General features: G+C 51.3%; 1 protein-coding gene across 1 annotated transcript; it reads left to right on the top strand.

The window, feature by feature from the left end:
* The first annotated feature begins 8,566 nt into the window (after positions 1-8,566).
* Positions 8,567-15,453, top strand: FOSB (FosB proto-oncogene, AP-1 transcription factor subunit). Its single transcript, XM_053397694.1, has 4 exons — positions 8,567-8,803; positions 11,767-12,084; positions 12,903-13,010; positions 14,960-15,453. The coding sequence occupies exons 1-4, from the start codon at positions 8,672-8,674 to the stop codon at positions 15,434-15,436; spliced, it is 1,035 nt and encodes a 344-aa protein (XP_053253669.1). The 5' UTR covers positions 8,567-8,671; the 3' UTR covers positions 15,437-15,453.
* Positions 15,454-17,215: the final 1,762 nt, after the last annotated feature.

Below are 17,215 nucleotides of genomic sequence, written 5' to 3'. Positions count from 1 at the left end.
TTGATGAATTGTTTTGGGTGCTACTCCAGTGGGTTTCTCCCCCTTATGCCTGGAGAAAAAGGCCGTCAGAACAAGTCCGGTGTGCCCCTTCCATTGCCACCCAAATGAGGGGCATGAACAAAGCCAGTAGAAGAGGCTTTGCTGCTCAGACCAGGAACTGCGGTTCCGGATCTGGACTCCGTTTCCCATCCCTTTGTCCCAGCCTTGTTGGCATGATCCTGGCAGAGTGCCCTCCCATTTCCTTCTCAGTTCACACCCATCGAGAACACAAGAGTCGCCTCGCTGGATCAAGCAGAGCAGATCCAGGCTTGCAGGTTTATAGCCACCCTGGAGAACCTTTAATTTCAGCTTATTTCATTTGTTTAAGAGTGTTTATACCCCGCCCTTCTAGTGTAAACACACCGCTCAGGGCGGCTTATAATATTCGATGTTATATATGACTTTATTTCGTTTCACACAATCTACACACTGCTTTATTTAAGAAACTTAAAGCAGATTACAAAAAGGATGAAACAATGAAATAATCAGCAAGGGGAAAATTTGAAAATTCAAATCGACATTCAGCTAAGGACAGGTTAAAACATGCATCAACATACGCCTCTCAAAACCAAAAGTTTCTTCGCAGATGCCAAGAAGAAGACAGCGAAGACAGCTGCCTGGTGTCAATAGGCAGGGAGTTCCGAAGTTTGGTGCAGCTGCACTGAAAGACTTAGTTTTTATAAATGTAGGAGAGATTTTACTTTCTTGGGCTCCATGATCGCTGCAGATGGTGACAGCAGCTACGAAATTAAAAGACACCTGCTTCTTGGGAGAAAAGCAATGACAAACCTAGACAGCATCTTAAAAAGCAGAGACATCACCTTGCCAACAAAGGTCCGTATAGTTCAAGCTATGGTTTCCCCAGTAGTGATGTATGGAAGTGAGAGCTGGACCATAAAGAAGGCTGATCGCCGAAGAATGGATGCTTTTGAATTCTGGTGCTGGAGGAGACTCTTGAGAGTCCCATGGACTGCAAGAAGGTCAAACCTCTCCATTCTGAAGGAAATCAGCCCTGAGTGCTCACTGGAAGGACAGATCCTGAAGCTGAGGCTCCAAGACTTTGGCCACCTCATGAGAAGAGAAGACTCCCTGGAAAAGACCCTGATGTTAGGAAAGATGGAGGGACCAAGGAGAAGGGGATGAAGGAGGACGAGATGGTGGGACAATGTTCTCGAAGCTACCAGCATGAGTTTGACCAAACTGCGGGAGGCAGTGGAAGACAGGAGTGCCTGGCATGCTCTGGTCCAGGGGGTCACGAAGAGTCGGACACGACTAAACGACTAAACAACAACAACAACAACAACAAAGGAATGGGTTGTTGCTTTCTATGTAATTGTTTTCCGTTTTGTTTCCAAATTGACTTTAAGCATTCATTTTTTATTTATTGAATCTATATACCACCCTATACCCAGAGGTCTCAGGGCAGTTCACAAAACAAAATCAAAATATAAAGGCACAAAATATGTAATCAAAATAAAAACAACAACCCAATAACCTCCCCCCCCAAGAAACATTCCACATTTTAAAAGGATATAGGCTGCCATCGATTTAACATACATTTCTACTAGATTGCAAATCGTTTCAAGATTCCTTGAAGGAAGTGAGTTATGAATGAAATAGATTTACAAATTTGAATAATAAAAGGCAATTTAGGTTTTTTTTAAAAAAAAGCCTGCTGGAAATAAAAAAGTCTTCGGTATCCAGTAAGAATATAAGAGGACTTCTGGATCAGGCCAGTGGACCACCTAGCCCAGAGTTCTGTCCCCAAAGTAGCCAAACTGATGCCCATTATGGAAAACCCACAAACATAACCTGAGAGCAACTCTCCCCTCCTGCAATTTCCTGCATTGCTGCCTCCTCCAGCTGTGGAGGCAGAGATTAGGCGTCTTGGCTAGTAGCCATCCATATTATCCTCCACCAATTTGACTAACTAACCCTCTTTTAAAGGCATCCGTATTGGCATCCGTAAGCCATCCTGTGGGAGGGAGTTCCGCAGGTTATGCACTCCATGAATAAGTCCTTTCGTTAATCTGTCCAATCTTCCACTCCTTTGTTTCCTTGTGCCAGTAAATCACAAACAGAGCATACGCATGAGAGCAACTCTCCCCTCCTGCTGTTTCCAGGAGCTGGTACTTGGTGGAAGGAGAACATACCTATTCAGGGTTAAGGTAAAGGGACCCCTGACCATTAGGTCCAGTCGTGGCCGACTCTGGGGTTGCGGCGCTCATCTCGCTTTATTGGCCGAGGGAGTTGGCGTACAGCTTCCGGGTCATGTGGCCAGCATGACTAAGCCGCTTCTGGCGAACCAGAGCAGCGCACGGAAACGCCGTTTCCCTTCCCGCCGGAGTGGTACCTATTTATCTACTTGCACTTGACGTGCTTTCAAACTGCTAGGTTGGCAGGAGCAGGGACCGAGCAACAGGAGCTCACCCCGTCGCGGAGATTCGAACCCCCGACCTTCTGATCGGCAAGCCCTAGGCTCTGTGGTTTAACCCACAGCGCCACCCATGTCCAGGGTTAGTTAATGGGATAATGAGGGAAGCGGGACAGACCTCACTTTTTATGGAGTCATGCATAGATCGCATGTGGAGGCAGCCAGCCTCTCGGGCTTCCACACTGTACACAGTGCTTGGCTGATTCTAGTCTGGGCTGTCAAAGTTCTGTCTTAATCCGCTCCAAATATTATTAAAGGCAGACAGGGGATTGTGCAAGCAAGAAGCCTCAAGCACTTAGCAGTGTTTCCACTGCAATCTTGCTAAGACTACATTTTAAATGATAAGGGGGGGGGCAGCCTAGCCCAGGCATGTCCAACCAGTAGATCGCGATCTACCAGTAGATCCCCGGCTGATCCTGGTAGATCGTGGGACCCTAATAATAATAATAATTTTTATTTATTCCCCGGCCAGAGCCGGGCTCAGGGCGGCTAACACCAATAAAAGTTCAGTAAAAACATAGTAAGAAAAACAGAAAAAGAAACAATTTAAAATACAGGTTAAAATTCAATTTAAAATGCGGCCTCATTTTAAAAGTCAAAGCCATAAGGGGAGGGAGACCAAACCAAAGGCCAGGCAGAACAGCTCTGTCACGCAGACCCTGCGGAAAGATGTCAAGTCCCGCAGGGCCCTAGTCTCTTGGGACAGAGCGTTCCACCAAGTCGGGGCCAGTACTGAAAAGGCCCTCGCCCTAGTTGAGACCAACCTAACCACCTTGCGACCTGGGACCTCCAAAATGTTGTCATTTGTGGACCTTAAGGTCCTCCGCAGGGCATACCAGGAGAGGCGGTCCTGTAGGTACATGGGCCCTAGGCCGCATAGAGCTTTAAAGGTCAAAATTGATCGTGGGAATAAATAAAGTTTACCGAAAGTTAACAAATAAAAGCTGAAGAACTCTGGGCGATCCTACCCTGAAAAAGCTCTACAACTCTGTGGAATCCACCCACCCTCCATGAATGCTCCTCGTCCCTTCGATGACAATGGGTAGATCAATGCCTGTTGCTTTATACTGGGAGTAGATTGCAGTCTTTTGGGAGAAAAGCAATGACAAACCTAGACAGCATCTTAAAAAGCAGAGACATCACCTTGCCAACAAAGGTCCGTATAGTTAAAGCTCTGCTTTTCCCAGTAGTGATGTATGGAAGTGAGAGCTGGACCATAAAGAAGGCTGATCACCGAAGAATGGATGCTTTTGAATTCTGGTGCTGGAGGAGACTCTTGAGAATCCCATGGACTGCAAGAAGATCAAACCTCTCCATTCTGAAGGAAATCAGCCCTGAGTGCTCACTGGAAGGACAGATCCTGAAGCTGAGGCTCCAAGACTTTGGCCACCTCAGGAGAAGAGAAGACTCCCTGGAAAAGACCCTGATGTTGGGAAAGATGGAGGGTACAAGGAGAAGGGGACGAGATGGTGGGACAGTGTTCTCGAAGCTACCAGCATGAGTTTGACCAAACTGCGGGAGGCAGTGGAAGACAGGAGGGCCTGGCGTGCTCTGGTCCAGGGGGTCACGGAGAGGCGGACACGACTAAACAACAACAAGATTGCAGTCTCTTGGGAATTGGACCTGCCTGGCCCAGCCGATCCCAGTCTCGAAGGATCAACATACAAGTCAGGCCAACAACCATGAGCAGTAAAAATAAAAAGGGAAGCTCTTCCTCAACACCAGCTGTTTAGAGCACATCTGGAGCTGATCAGGAGGCACTGGCTAAGGGAGAGGGGGAAGACTGTGGAATAATCATGCGGCGAAAGAAGCAGTCAGGCTGGCACGGAGAGGCGTTCCCTTTTCACCTGCAGGTTACATAAATCCCCTACCTTGGCCTCAGTATCAGCTCCTCGCTGGGTGGAGCATTAGAAAGCTATTAGTGTGGGATGGGCAGATTAGCCTTCCCTGGAAACACCTGTTAAAACCTCCCCGGAAGCCAGGGAGGGGCTCCAGGAAGGTGACATCTTGGCTTATTCCCCTGAGATCAAAAGGGAGCTGGTTCAGCCTGGCAGGGCAGATCAGACCACCCCCTTTTTTTGTTAAGCGTCAGCTCAGCCTTCCCCAACTTGGGGTCCCTCCAGAGGTTTTCAGCCACATTTGGAATACAGTGGTACCTCAGGTCACAGATGCTTCAGGTTACAGACTCTGCTAAGAACAGTTTCAGGTTAAGAACGGACCTCCGGAACGAATTAAGTACAGTGGTACCTTGGTTTAAGAACTTAATTCGTTCCGGAGGTCCGTTCTTAACCTGAAACTGTTCTTAACCTGAAGCACCACTTTAGCTAATGGGGCCTCCTGCTGCCGCCGTGCCGCCGGAGCCCGATTTCTGTTCTCATCCTGAAGCAAAGTTCTTAACCTGAAGCACTATTTCTGGGTTAGCGGAGTCTGTAACCTGAAGCGCATGTAACCTGAAGCGTATGTAACCCGAGGTACCACTGTACTGTGAACAGTTCAGGTGGCCTCAGCTCAGAAAGGTTGTCAGACAGTGGGAAAAGGTTCAGCAAAGGGCAAACAAGATGATAAATTGGGGTGGAGCGACTCTCCCCTATGGAAAAAGGCTGCAGCACTTGGGGCTTTGTAGTTTAGAGAGTCCCATGGACTGCAAGAAGATCCAACCAATCCATTCTGAAGGAAATCAAGTGCTCACTGGAAGGACAGATCCTGAAGCTGAGGCTCCAAGGCTTTGGCCGCTTCATGAGAAGAGAAGACTCCCTGGAAAAGACCCTGATGTGGGGAAAGATGGAGGGCACAAGGAGAAGGGGACGACAGAGGACGAGATGGTGGGACAGTGTTCTCGAAGCTACCAGCATGAGTTTGACCAGACTGCGGGAGGCAGTGGAAGACAGGAGTGCCTGGCGTGCTCTGGTCCAGGGCGTCACGAAGAGGCGGACACGATTAAACAACTAAACAACAACAATAACAATGGGGATGGTTGCAGTTGGGGATGGTTCAACCTGGCTGTCCTCATGATGGGAATCAATGTCTCCCACAGCTCTGAGCAAGAGATTCTCGACTACGCAGCTCATTCTCTGGGAGGTGAGAGGTTGCACCTCTCAACTGCTCATTAGTTGGTGTTCAGTTTCTAACAAGAGGGCAGCCAGGGCATAAAGGTAAACGGACCCCTGACCATTAGGTCCAGTCGTGGCCGACTCTGGGGTTGCGGCGCTCATCTCGCTTTATTGGACGAGGGAGCCGGCGTACAGCTTCTGGGTCATGTGGCCAGCATGACTAAGCCACTTCTGGCAAACCAGAGCAGCACACGGAAACGCCGTTTACCTTCCCGCCGGAGCGGTACCTATTTATCTACTTGCACTTTGATGTGCTTTCGAACTGCTAGGTTGGCAGGAGCAGGGACCGAGCAACGGGAGCTCACCCTGTCGCGGGGATTCGAACCGCCAACCTTCTGATCGGCAAGTCCTAGGCTCTGTGGTTTAGACCACAGCACCACCCATGCCATAGTCCCTTCTAAAAGACAAGCCCTCTGAAAAGGAAACTCACCCCAAACTGTTTGTGGATACTCAAGCGATATGTAAAGTCCAATCTGCACATGTTCAGAGGCAATTTTCCATGGGGGGGCGGGGGAATCATGGTTTCCTATGTTCCTGGTTCTGTGCTATATTTCTGCATGTGCTCAGAGGAACTGGTATCTTATTTTTACGACTTCTTTGTCCTTTATCGACCACTTCATAGCATCTTAGCACTTCAAATAGCATCTCCAAGACAGGGTCTCTCTGTGCAAAACCCTGGCAAGACACCACCAATTAGCGTAATCAATAATAAATCAGGTCCGCCCAGTGGTCTGATTCAGTATAAAACTGCTTATTTGTTCCATACATGCTATCAGCACACTTGAAGATGTTACCACTGTCAAACCCTTTAATCTAGGTGTTGCAATGGAACCTGGGGAACTCCCAGCCTCTAGACGAAAGTGGATTTTAACAAGACTCCAGTCCAAACCCTTGGGAAGGGTGTGTCTGTCTTGCACTTACATAAGCTATGGAAAGGTCAGGTGAAGCATGCGTGGGAGTGGCAATATTTCGGTTCATCCACAGAGGAGATTTGCACCTCTGAATTCGCTCTCTAGCTGAGGCTCCACCCCTCTGAAACTGAGGGACGCTGCTTGCAGGCTGTCTCGAACCCAGAGCCGCTCTGATTAGAACTGGACTCTTGTTTGGGTCAGGGAGGTGCAGGGTGCCAAGGATTTAATCTTGGGCGTTCTGCATTCAAAGCAGGTGTTCCACCACTGAGCCGCAGCCCTGGGGCTTTTAGTGAGGCATCTGAATGAAGGGTGATGATGATTAGTTTGCAAATTCATCATAAAAACGGGGGGTGGGGAGGGAGGGAGAGAGAAGAAAGCCAGCCAAAGAATGAATTCGGACAGCGCCACCATGTTCCCAGGATGTTGGGAATGTTCCTTATTGATGCCAAGCATTTTTATCCTGCTCTTCAGCCAAATGAAGCTGTCGAGGAGGGGCTTAGCAAATGTCACTGAAAACCCCTGCCCAGCACAAAAGGAAAAAGGGATTGTGAGGGAAGAGGAAAAAAGAAAACTCAGGCAGATTTATGGGTCACAAGCAGAATGGCTCCTGAAGACCTTTCCAAAATAGGAGAATATGAGAGATGTAAGCTTTAATTAGTGGGATCAATCAACTCATTTGTGAACTGATGTGGGGGGAGGGGCAGTAACCTGTGAGGCTCAGAGTTTAGAGCAATTTAGTTTACATCCAATGTGATACAACAATTCAGAATGTATGTATGTATATGTGTGTGTGTGTGTGTGTATGATTCTCTTACCTTCAAACAACGAATGTTAGGCTGTGAATGGCAAAGTATTGTACAATTCATTCCACGTACCTTTTTATTTCTTGGTAATATGCAAAAATTAAATAAATGTCAACCGTAAATAAATGTCTACCTTTGAACCAAGCGGGTTATTGGCTGTAGACTGCTGGAGCTTGTCTGAATTAGTTTTCCCCTCTCCTCGCTCTTTCCCTAAAAGGGTCATCCTCACATCTTGTGGCAATGAGTTCCGTGAGTGAACTATAATACAGTGATATATATTTTTGGCGGGGAGGTGGGGGTAACTGCCGATCCTCCTGGCAATAATACAAATCTACTCCTTGGCAGGTATTTAAAAGCATCCCCCGGAGTCTTCTCCCTAATGTGGGGTGGGGGGGTGGTTTCTGGAGGGGGGGGCAAGAAGAGATGCGCCCCCCCTCGCCTTCCCCTCCGCGCGCCTCCCGCTCCCAATGCCATTTCTAGAACGGTAGTAAAAGTTTCTACTAATAAAAAGCCGCGGCGGCAAACACGAAAGCTCTCCAGCGCCGCCGCCGAATCGAGAAAGGGATTCCCTCTGACGTCATTGCTAGGATACCAAACAAACACAGCCGAGACAAGGCCATATATGGCTAATTGCGTCACAGGAACTCCGGCGGGGCGGAGCGAGGGATCCCCGCTGAAATAGCCCTTTGGCGGCCCCGCACGGAGACCCCTTTGGGCAAGCGGGGAGGTCGGGGAGAGAGGGAGCCGCGGGCCGAGTTTCGGGGTCGGCGAGGTCCGGGATCGCCGGGGATCCGCGTTTGGGGGGCCGGATCGGCGCGCTTCCTGGTTGACGTCACGAGGGGCACGGCCCCCCTCTTGTATAAATAGGCTGCGAGGCAGAGCGTGGTTCATTCATAAGATTTCGGGCCCGGGAAGGAAGACCGGCGGCGGGCAGCGGAGACAGAAGCCAGCGCCGGAGGGGAGATCCCGACACTACTGCTCGGAAACCGACCGATCGCTTCGGATTGCTGGCTGCTTGTTTGGGGGGAGGGGGGAGGCTTTTCTCCCGGGCGCGCGTTGGGGTTGGAGTTGGCTCGACCGGTGGAACTTCGGCCTGCCGCTGCCTTCGGGACCATGCTGTTGCTTTGAAAGGAGAGCGAAGGGGGGGACCCGAGGGAGCCGTCTCCCCCTCCGCCAGGCGACCCGGAGAAGAGCAACTCTCGGAGGCGCCCCGAGCCCGAGCCTCCTCCCGCCTCGGATCCGGCGGCGGCGGCGACCACGGCAGCGGCAGCAGCAGCGGCGGGAGGGTCGGCCGGCTGGCTGTGCTCGGCGCTCACCTTGGCTTCCAGGCGCCCCCGGCGAGGCCGCGGCCTTTCCCCGGCGCCCCCGAGGGAGATGTATCAGGGCTTCCCCGGAGACTACGACTCCACCTCCCGGTGCAGCTCGTCCCCTTCGGCCGAGTCCCAGTACCTCTCCTCGGTGGATTCTTTCGGGAGCCCCACGGCCGCCGCTGCCGCCTCCTCGCAGGTAAGAGAGCCGCGGGTAGCGGGGTGTGTGGGGGGGGACACACTTGCCTGCCGGGTTCTTTCGTCCAGCCATGGGAGGCGGGGCGGGGGGGGGCGTGCTTTGCACCGGACTCTTCCGGGCGCCGGGATCCAGGAGATCGGAGGCGGGGACGGGGCTCCCCTCTTACCCACCTTGCAACTCCCTGCACCCCCAGCCCCTGTTCCAAGCGCTGGTCCCCTGGGGGTCTCCGGTGATTGCATGCCTCTCGGAGGACTCTCACGCCCCCCCCCCACCGCAACTGCATGTGCTTTTCGTTTTCCTCTTCCCTCCCCGCCGTCCTTCCTTTTTTGCCCCGCCTGCCCACTTCGGCCGATCCCCTCCCAAATTGATCCCGATCGCGGTACAGATCCCCCCCCCTCTTCCCTATTTTATTTTGTTTTTAAAGCACGCGGAAATTAATTCTCCGGATCGGGTGTCCGACCCGCGATTGAAAAGCAAAAGAGAATTAAAATATTCCCGTAATAGCAATTGAAACGGATCTCCCGCAAAACTCTCCCCGCGCGCGCAAGTCTCCCCTGCGGTCCGCATTCCTCAACTCTCTCTCCGCTTCCCGCACCCCGCTTCCCTCCGGGGTTTCGAACGCGCATGCGCGGAGAGGAGGAGGGGGGAGTGGAGGAGGCGAGCGCGAAGACGAAAGGGGGGAAAGGGGGGCGGGGTTGTGCGTAACGCATGACGTGCTGGAACCCTCCGTGCTGACGTGAAGCACGCACGGCGCGTTTCTCCTCCACCTCCTCCTCCTCCCCGAGGCGCGCGGGTTATTTTGGAACGCCGGTCCACCCCCGTTGCTAAGGGGCGGGGCGGGCGGGAGGAGCGCGCGGATTGGCCGGGCCTGGGAAGGGGAGGCCACGCCCCCTCCAGTCTTTTCTGCTGCTGCTGCTTCTATCTTGGTGCAAGTCAGCAGAGCAAAAAGGAAATGCTAAAAATAGTCCTCTCCAACTGTGGAAGGAGCAGGAGTGCAATGCTTTGCGTCCCATATTTCGGGGGGCAGTTGCCAGCTCCCCACTCCATAATGCCCCCTTTAGCTGGGAGAGAGAAAGGGGCCTTGCTCCAGCCCATAATAAGCATCCATCTCTTTCCTTCCCTTGTTAAATTGGGAGAGGAAGATGCATGCCTGCTCGCCCTCCCAGTGTTGTCCCTGGTCTTCTGGGAGCTCTGTAGGGGCGCGCACCCCCCTCTGCAATTCAGAGGGGGGTGCAATGAAGGGGTGGAGCAGCCCCACAGCTTCCCCTGACCCGCTGGCGAACGTGGGAAATGGGTAATAATATTAGGTATAAATGTGCTTGCTTCTGACACTCCAGCCAGGAATGGCAGCCAGCCCCCGACCCATTTGGAAGTGTGGGGCGGAAGGCCAGATAAAGTGGCTTGGAGGCAGCTTGGCTTTCCTGTGAATTGCATAGCGTCACTCGGGTGAAACCCTTTCCTTTGCTTTTGAGGGAAGGAGCAGCAAATTTTAGGGACGAGCCTCATTTTGCCCCCCAATTCACTCCTTTCCCCACCTGGAGCTGAGTTGCTTTAGAGCTCCTTGTCTGAGTTATTTCTGAGCTGTGTTACCTGCAGGGGGAATCGCCAGCAGCTTTCTTCCCCTCAGATCTTACTGTACTTGGGACTCTTATTATATCACACCTTCTGGTAGCTTGTGTGCTTTGAGGATTCGTCCTAAAAAAAGACGAGAAAAAAGCCAAGGTTTCAAACCAGAGACTATTATTCCCAGTTTAGGTGCAGAATACAACACACACACACACACACACACACACACACATATATACACACACACACGCAAATATATATTGCTTTATTGAAAAGCAATAAAGAGAATTCTGGTATCTTGTCCTAAAAGTTTCCATCGTGGTGGCAGTCACTGATGGCTGATGCTTTCCCTTCATTTGATCTTGTGATATTTGTTAATATTTCTTGATGTCATTACCGGTTTGAGGAATGAGAGGTTAGCCTTCAGTTCTCAAGCTGGAGAGGGAACAGTGTTTGCCACAAGCTTCCACCAACTCTTTTAACAGAAATCCAACACGCTCACTGACAGAATATCTGTGTTGCATCTCCACTGCAGCTGGCAATTCCTCTCCCATAACCCAGATGGCAGGCAGGACTAGATGACAGAGCCAGCTGTGGTGGCTCATTTCATAGAGTTGCCAAGGGGTCATAAGGGGTCATCTGGTCCAACCCCCTTTGGTCTTAGATAGACACTTTGGCTTAGACATGGGGTTGGTGCTCCAGGTGTCATTGGGACTAAAGCTGATGGCATTTGACACCGGCTGAAGTTGATGGGATTTGTAGTTCAGCAATGCAGGGGGTTGGACTATATGACCCTCAGATCCCATTTCAACTCTACAGTTCTGTGAACACCTGGAGGGCAGCAGGCTATTACTCATCACTTTTCTCTCCCCCCCCCCATGAACTCAAAGCGACTTACAAACATTAAATAATAATAATTTATTATTCATATCCCACCTATCTGGCTGGGTTTTCCCAGCCACTCTGGGAGGCTTCCAACAAAGTATTAAACAACAGTAGTCTCCCCTAAAGCTTCCCTAAAGAGGGCTGCCTTCAGATGTCTTCTAAAAGTCTGGTAGTTGTTTTTCTCTTTGACATCTGGTGGGAGGGCGTTCCACAGGGCAGGTGCCACTACCGAGAAGGCCCTCGGCAGTGGCCAAGGTTGCTTTTTAAAAACCGTAATAATGAATGAGGTTGAGAAGAAACCAGCTGCACACACTAGCTCCCACAAAGATTTTATTGATAAAGCAAAACACTTCATTTGTTAGGCATTCGCCTTGGGGGCAAATGATCCATGTCACCTGGATCATTCAGGCCACGGTTGCCTACAAAGGTGTTTCGTGAAGAAGGAACATGGAAGCCTTATTTCTGCCGTCCTCTGAGCATGCATGCCTCCCTCTCTCTCTCTCCCTCCTCAGGAGTGCAGTGGCCTTGGGGAAATGCCCGGATCCTTTGTGCCAACAGTGACTGCCATATCGACTAGCCAAGACCTGCAGTGGTTGGTGCAGCCCACCTTGATTTCCTCCATGGCCCAGTCTCAGCAGCCTCCGGGCCAGCAAATGCCTCAACAACAACAGCAGCAGCAACAGCCACCCACTGTGGACCCCTACGACCTGCCGGGAACCAGCTACTCCACCCCAGGACTGAGTGCTGCCTACGGTGCCGGCCCCTCGGGGCTGCCTGCCGCCCAGCCACGCTCCACCAGGGCCCGGCCCCGAAGGACTCGGGAGGAAACGGTGAGCGGGGAGGATTGTAGGGCCCTGCTTCTCCTGTGGAACTTCCTCTGGGGAGCCGGCGACGAGGTTATTAACTCAAAATCGTTTTGCACCCTTGATTTGGCCCCGCTTGACAGATTCCCCAAATAGCCTTAACGGTTGCATTTGGTATATATATTTTTGGGGTGGGATGTTGGCTGGTTGCCTTCTCCGCCCTCTCGCCCCCTTGGTAGCTTGGGGGAAAGTATGGGTGACTTATCCAGATTGCAGCGACAGATTTGCCAGTCCACTGTAGCCAGAACCACTTCGGATCCCTGGCTGAGCAGCGTCCAGCTAAAGTGGGCTGCTTGACCCCCCCAAATCTGGTGCTCCGACGTTGCTGCATCTTTTCCTAGACTTGCAGAGTTGCAAAGGGACCATTAGTCATCTACTCCAACCCCCTGCGATGCAGGAATCTTGTGACCAATGCGAGGCTCAAACCCACAACCCCCAGATTAAGAGTCTCACAGGGTTACTTGAGTGTATTCTCCTGGGTTGAAAACTGGAGTAAAACCCAGTATGTCCATTTGCCCCACCAGAAAGATAGTGTTGACGGCAGGGGTCGGTTGTGTGGATCCCAGGATTCTTGACAGCCAGTCAGGGGAAGGGATCTTCTGTCTCTTCATGAAGTGCAAAGATAGACCAGCTTCTCCAAGGTTCATTAGGGATGGATGCAGCTGGTTTGCCCTGCAGGAGAGAGGTGGTGGCAAAGTCCTTTGGGACGATGCCATGTCCAGAAAGGGAGAATTGTCTCTAGCCTTCATCCACGGACTGACTGCCTATTTCTCCTGCCCTTGTAGCTGACACCTGAGGAAGAAGAGAAACGCCGTGTCCGGAGGGAGAGGAACAAGCTTGCAGCGGCCAAGTGCAGGAATCGCCGCCGTGAACTGACAGACCGACTTCAAGCGGTGAGTGGAGAACGGGGACTTCCTGGCTATGAGCTTTTTGGTGTCACTGGCCCTGCCCTTGGGGGGGGGAACCCACAAGCTTTGAGGGAGGTGGAGCTGCCTCAGGGCCCTGTTCTTCCTCAATGGCCAATTTCTGTCTATTGCATTTATATCCCACCTCCCTCACATTTAACCTCCACAACAACCCTGCAAAGTAGGTCAGGCTGAGAGACAGAGACTGTGACCGGAGGCTCACGGTGAGCTTCACAGCCAAGTGCGGGTTTGAATCCTGGTGTCTCTCAGGCTCTAACCACTACCCCATGTTGTCTTTGCGTGGCAGGGATTACCATTTTAAGGGGCTACAAACGGCCGATTATTTCATTCCCTATGACCGTGGGGTAAAGCCAGGTTTTTCAGGGCAAAGAGTTTGAAATGTTTTTTCTTCCATTGGGATATTTGAAAAAGGTGTTCGGTTTTTTTTTAAAAAAAAAGGCTGCAACCGCTGATTTTTAATGCCCTTCTCCTTGTGGCTTGTTCTAAGCTGTTTTGGGCTCCCATATTTAGGATAACAAGCTTTATTTACAAATCTTCAAAAACGGACAGCTCATCCCCATCTTTTGGGGACCAGGCAAACCCCAGTTCCTCCCTCCCTCCTGAGCTTCAAGCTGAGAGGGGGTTGTCTCCTCCTGCTTTCCCTCCACCTTCCCTGCCAAGTTCCTAAGTGCTCTAGGCCGCCATCTTGGAGGAATGGGCGCCATAGAGTCCGTTGGCCAGACCGGTTCTCGGCCAGCAGTGGCCCCTCTGGTCCTGCAGGCGCCATTTTGAAAGAGGGCAAAGGGATGCTTGCTTGGCTAGAGCAGGAGAAATGGCAGAGTCCCTGACTGCAATGCCCCCCAAAACTAGGATGCCCCCCATAACACTTTTAAAGCAGTTTATCCTCTGAAGTTGATGGAATTAGAGAAGACTTTGAGAGCTTGGTGATCTCCAGGGAAGTTTGGTCTCTGTATAGCATATGGAAAAGGCAGATGAGTTGGGTCTAGTCTGGTGGGCTCCATGAACACCCTTGCTTCTCCTTGGCTGGGTATTGGAGCAGGCAGCGAGGCAAGATGGCAGATGCAGACTGCCCACAGGAGTCCCTGGCTGGGCTTGAACCACCAACCTTCTGGTGGTGGTGGTTATTATTTGAATTTATATACTGCCCTATACCTGGGGGTCTCTGGGCAGTTCACAGAATAAACTCAAGATGTAAAGCCACAAAATACCTAATAAAAATAAAAACAACCCAATAGCCGCCCACACAAGACAAAACACATTTTAAAAGGCCATAGGATGTCAATCAGATCAGCCAAAGGCCTGGTTAAAAAGGAATGTTTTTGCCTGGCGCCTAAAGGTGTACAGGTGGTACCTCGGATTACATATGCTTCAGGTTACAGACTCCACTAACCCAGAAATAGTACCTCGGGTTAAGAACTTTGCTTCAGGATGAGAACAGAAATCGCGCAGCAGCAGCAGGAGGCCCCATTAGCTAAAGTGGTGCTTCAGGTTTAAGAACCGTTTCAGGTTAAGAATGGACCTCCAGAATGAATTAAGTTCTTAACCCGAGGTACCACTGTATAATGAAGGCGCCAGGCGAACTTCGCTGGGGAGAGCATTCCACAAATGGGGAGCCACCGCAGAGAAGGCCCTGTTCTTGTGTTGCCGCCCTCCGGACCTCTCGCGGAGGAGGCACACGAAGGAGGGCCTCAGAAGATGATCTCAGGGTCTGGGTTGGTTCAGATAGAATCAGGTGGTCCTTAAGGTATTGCGGTCCTGAGTTTCTGGGGAATTTTGGCCAGACGCACCATCCAAGGGAACTGGTGGTGGTGGTTTCCCTCCCAGCTCCCCAATTCCACACCATCTCACCTCCCCTTCCTTGCCCCCCCCCCATGGCTTCCTTGCTGACTCCGCTGATGTCCCCGCTCCTTCCCCAGGAGACCGACCAGCTGGAGGAGGAGAAGGCTGAGCTGGAGTCGGAGATCGCGGAGCTTCAGAAGGAACGCGAACGGCTGGAGTTTGTCCTGGTGGCTCACAAGCCCAGCTGCAAGATCCCTTACGAGGACGTGCCAGAACTGATCGGGCAGCCGGGCACCTCGGGCGAGGTGAGCGCTTTAGCCCTGGCGGTCAAGGAGGACCCCTTTGGGCCCACGGCCTACTCGTCGCTGCCCCTTCACTACCAGCAGACCCTTGGCGGAGTGCAGGCCTTGTCCCCCGCGGAGGTAGCGTTTTCTAGTTCTTACTTTTCACATGGTGAACAGCTGACCGACCCGTACCCGGCTAACCCTTCCTATACGTCTTCGTTTGTCTTCACCTACCCAGAGGGAGCCAGCTGCGGAGCCACACACCAGCGGAACAGCAGCAGCGACCAGTCCTCGGACTCCCTGAACTCTCCCTCGCTCCTTGCCTTGTGAAACTCAAAAAAACAAAACACGCGCAAAAACAAAACGCAAAAGCCCAATCGCGAAACCTTTTCTCTGCCTGACCTCCATTGGAACAAAAAAACCCAAAACGACCCACGTGCGCAAACTTCTGCGTTAAGCGAAGGGGGGCACAAGAGAGAGAGAGAGAAATGGCAAATGCGCACCCCCCCCCCCCAGCTTGGGAGCATCGAACCTTTAAAACACCAATATCTATCTATAAAGAGACCAAGTCACCCGCCAGCCCTTGCTACACCAGCACCCACAATCACAAGCTCTGTGACCATGTTGTTGTTGATGTTCAGACTGCCGGGGTGCAGTGAGTGGAACGCCTTTTTGTGTGTCGACGGTCGCTTTCAACATTTCCTTGTTTTTTGGGCTTTGCAATTTCCAAATGGGAGAGCGAAGGAGGATGGATGTTTCTGGGCTGCAGCGATGGATGATCTACCCTCCGCCTCGGAAGAACTCTGAGCCTAAAACTTGCTTTCTGGGGGGAAACGGGGCCCTTGCCTTTTGCTGAACGTGGACTTTTTGGCTGAGTATGGACTGTGACGATGGTTCTGATTCTTGCTGCCTTTTGTTCATGGAATCATAGAATTGTAGACTTGGAAAGGGACCCCAAGGGGTCATCTTGTTGTAAGAAGCCGAGCAAAAGGGGGTGACCTCTCAGTAGGGGGAATGAGGAGGAATGGGGGTGGGCTTCCTCCCCCCTGTTCTAGCAGACCCTACATTGTCTGGCTGCTTGTGGATCTTCTGCCAGCTGCATGGTTAGAAATGGGCACTCTCAAGGCACTTTTCCAAGTTATCAGCCTGCACTATGAAACGTGGTTGAGAGATTGACCAGCCAGTGACCATCCTTTCCCAATTTATTTTGGCATGTGTCTACTGGCAACCTCAAAAAAAAGGTCTAGAATATGGCGCAGAAGGTGCTTAAAAGCTGTTGTTTTCTGTGTGGTTTAAGCTTGCTGCCTGATCAGAGGTGCATGCTTACTCAGAAGTAAGCACAACAGAATTCAGTTCCTTATGAGTTGCACCCTTAACGCACAGAGGAGCAAGTCTACTTTAATAGGCTTGCAAGCAGAAATTATTCCAGTTCACACGATTACCAGTTTAGGCGCTTTGGTGAATGTCCTGGGAATATAATCAAAGGGCAGTAGAAAAGTATTTGCTCTTAACAAAGTATGAAGAAAAAGTAGTTTTCTTCTTTTTCTTCATGCTGTGTTAATATATATATATATATTGAGTTCAATACAAAATTGAAAACTTAATTAATGAGAACCTCGGCTGCAAAACTCACCAGATTTTTAACTTGTGCAATAGTTTGGCAGCCCTGGTGTGCCTGTCAGAAAATATGGAAGCCTTTTAAGAGGATGGCAGCCTCCATGCTTGTAAAGAAAGCTTTTTTGCTAGGAATTTGCACAGTGGGCTGTCTGGAACGCCACGTCTCTTAATTTTGTCCAGCTGGTTGGGGGGCCAGCTCTACGTTGGGTCTACCCACCGCCTTTTAAACTTGGCCACATCCCCCCCCACCCCCGAATGAATCCTCTTCCCACTAGGGGCTTCTGCCTTTGCTCGGTTTCCTGTGGGGGGGTGGCTGGCAACCGTTTTGCCGGGATGTTGGGGAACTGCGCTTGGTGATATACTGTGAACGGACCTCTCTCCCCCCTCCTTGTATAGATGCTTTCCTTCCCCGACCCTCGATATTGTGACACTATGTACTTTAAGCTGCCTGTTCCCTTTCGCTTGATGTATCCGTGGTTTCTGAAGCTGGCT

Source organism: Podarcis raffonei, chromosome 8, assembly GCF_027172205.1.
Source record: "Podarcis raffonei isolate rPodRaf1 chromosome 8, rPodRaf1.pri, whole genome shotgun sequence".
NCBI classification, from domain to species: domain Eukaryota; kingdom Metazoa; phylum Chordata; class Lepidosauria; order Squamata; family Lacertidae; genus Podarcis; species Podarcis raffonei.
This window is presented reverse-complemented; position numbering and strand designations above follow the sequence as displayed.

What these genes read in the sequence shown, in the direction of transcription:
- FOSB (XM_053397694.1), top strand. Translation starts at nt 8,672, where the DNA reads ATGTATCAGGGCTTCCCCGGAGACTACGACTCCACCTCCCGGTGCAGC. An exon ending in CCGCTGCCGCCTCCTCGCAG is followed by an intron (nt 8,804 to 11,766) that starts GTAAGAGAGCCG and finishes CTCCCTCCTCAG; the next exon opens with GAGTGCAGTGGCCTTGGGGA. An exon ending in GAAGGACTCGGGAGGAAACG is followed by an intron (nt 12,085 to 12,902) that starts GTGAGCGGGGAG and finishes CTGCCCTTGTAG; the next exon opens with CTGACACCTGAGGAAGAAGA.